Source organism: Theobroma cacao, chromosome 6 (assembly GCF_053813885.1).
Source record: "Theobroma cacao isolate CCN51 chromosome 6, ASM5381388v1, whole genome shotgun sequence".
Lineage (NCBI taxonomy): Eukaryota > Viridiplantae > Streptophyta > Magnoliopsida > Malvales > Malvaceae > Theobroma > Theobroma cacao.
In genome coordinates, this window is record NC_142644.1 from 20,654,194 (window position 1) to 20,659,013 (window position 4,820).

The following is a 4,820-nucleotide window of genomic DNA, read 5'->3' on the forward strand; positions in this document are numbered from 1 at the left end:
AGCTCCTCCCCATCAAAGCCTTCGCTGAATTTTCTTCAACTCGTTCTTAATGTAACAAGGCATCTGAAACAAAGACATGTAGAATATAGGGAGGCTCGTTAACACTGTTTTGAGTAAGGTAACTCTCTTGCCCAATGACAACAATTTCGCTTTTCAACCAGCGAGCTTTGCCTCCACCCGTTCAATAATGGGTTTCCAAATTCAAGTCATGCAACTAAAACACTGAAACAGCAAGGTAATGCCTAAGAAACATAATCAACAATAATACTGCCAAGTGCCCAATAGGTTCAAAACACGAGAGAAGCAAAATTCTTGGCATTGAAACCAACTCCAAAGAGTCATTAACTAAAATTATGATTATAAAATTTTAGATAATTTCCAGGCTAAGGTGGTTGCCACTTGTGTGTTTTTTCATCACTGCAGAGGGATTGACCAGTTTCAGCAATGCTGTAAAGCGTCCCTACATTTTCCAAGGAAACCTTTTGGATGCTTGTGATGGTTTGCAATATTCTCGCCAATTGAAGTTTATTTTATTTCTTAAATAATCATCATATGTTGCTTAACGTGTATAGATGGTTTTGTGCTGATTTGGTGCTAAAGTCACATGCATTCTTCTTAATTTCGGTCCGTTCTGTTTTTCTTTTTTTTTCAAAGTTCATTAGAAATATGGCTTTAAATCTAAGTCAAACAGAAAGCAGATCGAGTCAGTCTGGTTACCTGCCTGAAAGTGAACATGTTGTTCAGCACAGATGAACATGTGATACAGTTTCTGGTTAATTTTAACTTTTAATCTTAATTTTAGCCACCAAAATTTTTACTTTCATGTTGCTTTGTAAGAGTCTGGTTTCTGGCAATATGAGCTGGGTTTGCTTCTCTAACGTCATCGATGCAAAATTGCCGGTTCAATCTAACTACAAAAAAAATTCTTTGTATATTTATTTATTTATTTTCCATCCACCTTAAGTGTCCAATGGCATTAAGTAATTAATATCGTACCTAGCTCTAACCAACTTGACCTTTAAATAAACAAAAAAAAAACAGTACTTAATAGAAATTAGAAAGAAAACAACCCGAGAAGCCTCGAAATTTGTATATCATCACATAATAAAATGTAATTTCCCCCTTCAACTGTAAAAACGATGGATATTGAAATTAAAATAAATATAATAGTTAGCTTAACAGCTTAGCAGTCGCTATTTAAGATCATCATCGGTAAGAGAACCAACCTTAGGCCCAATCAGCAGCAATTAAATATATATATATATATATATATATCTTCTTCCTTTTTAATTATGAAATTGGGAGTTGACTTTAGTAAGTTGTTTGTAACCAGCTCATACAAGTGATTTCTATTACAAAGAATCTCTTTGCTGAGGAATTAATGTTATGCCTAAAATAACACCTGATCATTCAAATTTGACCTTCCTTAAACATGCCAATAAAGAAAGAAGAAAACAATAAACCCACGATCGTTCATTTGTCCCCTAACAACTGTGTTAATATAAGCATCAAATTAACTATATAAGTAATCTAATTAAAATGGTAGCTTAATTAAGGCAAAGAAAGTATCTACATCTGCCATTGTTTGTTCACCTCACAATGGGAGAAGAAATAAGCTGTGAGACACCACTTGGGCTTCCAATCATAGATTTCTCAAACAAAGACCTAAAGCAAGGCACCCCTGAATGGGATTCAGTGAAAATTCAAGTCCGGAAAGCGCTTCAAGAATTCGGCTGCTTTGAGGCTTTGGTCGATGAAGTTCCTCCAGAGCTTCGGGAGGCAGTATTTGGAGCATTGAAAGAGCTTTTTGACCTGCCGTTGGAAACCAAAATGCTCAATGTTTCCGAGAAGCCCTATCATGGATATCTCGGGGTACACCCTGAAAGGTCGCCACTGTATGAAAGCTTTGGCATTGAAGATCCAAACATCGAGAATGTAGAAGGCCTATCCAACATCTTGTGGCCGGAAGGAAACTTAGCTTTCAGGTTCATAACAACTTGATTCCTTCTACACAGTTTAAATTGAAATCATTTCGCACTCTAATTTTCACAGCAAATATTTACCAAACTTTTCATTCTAAAAAAATCCAAATATTTATTTTTCTTTTTTAAACTGTTTCAAAACTATATTCGCTTTTCTTTTTTAAACACTTACCTTTTCTTTGCTTCATATAATTTTTTAATAATTTTTTTATATCTTTTGGTAGTAAAATTTATATTTTATCAATGTTATAAAATAAAGAGAATCATATATAAGTACATTTTAAATTCAAAACCGAAAGAATTTAAAAAGTCATGTTAACTATTATTTCATTCGCAATTCCTAAGCATTAGATTAGATATATTTAAATGTATTAATTTCTTCCTTTTCGTTTGGCAGCAAACCGATACATTATTTAGCGGAGCAAGTATTGGGATTAGAACGAATGGTTAGGAGGATGATCTTGGAGAGCTTAAGTCTTGAGAAATACATGGAAGAGCACATGGACTCGAATTATTACCTTCTTAGACTCATGAAATATAAAGGGCCTGAAACCACCGAGGCAAAGCTCGGACTCTATGGTCACACGGATAAGAATATTATGACCATATTGTACCAAAACAACGATGTTCATGCATTACAGGTTCGAGCCAAAGATGGCGAATGGATACACGTGAAGCCCTCTCCACGCTCTTTCATCGTGATGATTGGGGATCCTCTCAAAGTAAGTCCCTTCAATTCTCTTTTCGAATACCTACGTAAAAGAAAAGACCAAAAAAAAAGTAAAGAATTATAATTTCATTTTTATATATAATTAAGCAAAAAAATACTAATATAAGATGCTAAAGAATAATCGAAAATTTTAACTCTAACACCGTGCCAAAAAAAAAAATTCTTTGCTTTCATACATGTTGTCACTTTTGTTCTTAAATGTTGTCCCAATCAAATGTGTCACTCTTCAACATTATTCTTAATTTATTCTTCTGTCATAACTACTAAAAAGTAATGACACCCATTAAAGAAACACAACGTTCCCATATTATCCTTTTCCCTTTTTAACTCCTTAAACTACTAGCATAAGTTTGTTTAGCAAGTTTTGGAATTCAATCCTGTGCAATATGTACAAGTAGATTAAAGAAACAAACAGACGGTTGTTGTACTGATATAAAGTTTTGAACGAAATAAAATTTTGCAGGCATGGTTAAATGGTCACATGCACTCTCCTTTTCATCGTGTGATGATGAAGGGAAATGAGACAAGATTCTCAACGGGACTGTTCTCCATCCCAAAAGCCGGCTACACAATAAAGGCCCCGGAGGAGCTAGTGGATGAACAACATCCCTTGCTCTTTAAACCCTTTACCTATGATGAATTTTTGGGATTCCTTTACACCGAGGCAGGCCAAACTGCTGAATGCGCTCTTACAGATTATTGTGGTGTCTAGGTTTATGAATTTGGCTTTAACACTATTTCATCATTGATATTTTCAGAACCTTGACTTTTACGTAATTTACATGTAATGTGGGTCAAAATAAGAGTCAAAGCTAGCGGAATTGTGTAATTTAACCAAAACTTACTGCTAGCTGTTAAATTATTTGTTTATTTATTTCCCCGTAGAAGATTATAAATGTCAGATGTATATGTATTATATCAAAATTGCACGCTAGGGTGACTATTGCTTTCTTAATAAATTTAATGTTTCGCTTGTAATTATATATATTTATTCTAATTTTAAAGCTAATTTGTGTACTAGGAAAGTAATAGTTACTTTTTTACAAATTGATGATCATTCGGTATGACGATTTTTAGATCAATTAATTTATTTTTTTTTATTTTTGGAGCTTTTTGAGTGAGGATTTGCCCGACCTCACACTTTGGTGCGCTGATAACCATAAATTGGCCTCAATTTGTTTGTATATGCTTAATTTTCTCAATTTGTACGCAAAAAAGAAACTCCGAAATTAAAGATCCAAGAAGAAGGTAACAAACGTAGTTAAAACACCATGGTAGATGTTATCCTCCAATGGGAAGGTGCCATACCAAATAGATAATCGCTATGAACAGTGTGTTAGATTTATATAGTATTCAATATGATGCCAAGCCATGTGTGGACGAAAGTTTGTGAGTCAAGGATCTTGTGGTTTATTTGGTCTTTAATGTATGTGTACATAGAAAGTTGAAGTTGCCATCTTCCATCAGCTTTGATTGGAAAAGAAAATGTTCATTGTACTTAACGAAGTACTCCGATTGAAACTCATTAATTTGCTAATGTTTTGATTTATATATTATATCTTATGTTTGATATATGCAATAATAAGAATAAAATATAGGAACTTTTATCATATGCTGTGTTTAGTATAGGTATATAATTAAATACTTTCTCCGTTTCATTTTTATTTTCATATTTCTCTATTTTCAAGTTTCAAAAATCATGTCATCTTTCCTTTTTTTTTTATGAACATTTACTACTCTCATTTTTTTTATATTTTTAAACCTTTTTATGGTTTTTTTACTTGTTGGTATTTAATTTCTTTAAAACACTTTTTGACATTAAAATCAAGAAAAAAATCAATTTTATAAAGGCATTTGAAATTTTTAATATGGAATACACCAACTTCAAATTTTTTTTATTAAACTCCATAAAAATTAAATTGGAAACAATAAAAATGAAAGAAAGGAAATATATAGCAAGAGGATTTTCTTTTTTTTTTTCTCTCATTAGTGAAAAAACACCTGTTCTTAGTCCTTGTACCATTTGTACTAAATACACTTCTTTTGTTTGGAGCAATATGGTATATGTGTTTGGGATTCTAGAGCACAATCGTATTATATTAAAGTAA

General features: G+C 32.6%; 1 protein-coding gene across 1 annotated transcript; it reads left to right on the forward strand.

The window, feature by feature from the left end:
• Positions 1–1,567: 1,567 nt before the first annotated feature.
• Positions 1,568–3,695, forward strand: LOC18595836 (putative 2-oxoglutarate-dependent dioxygenase AOP1). The gene is made up of 3 exons (XM_018122805.2): positions 1,568–1,985; positions 2,380–2,704; positions 3,176–3,695. Exons 1-3 carry the CDS (start codon positions 1,600–1,602, stop codon positions 3,422–3,424), a joined length of 960 nt encoding a protein of 319 aa, XP_017978294.2. The 5' UTR covers positions 1,568–1,599; the 3' UTR covers positions 3,425–3,695.
• The last annotated feature ends 1,125 nt before the right edge of the window (positions 3,696–4,820 follow it).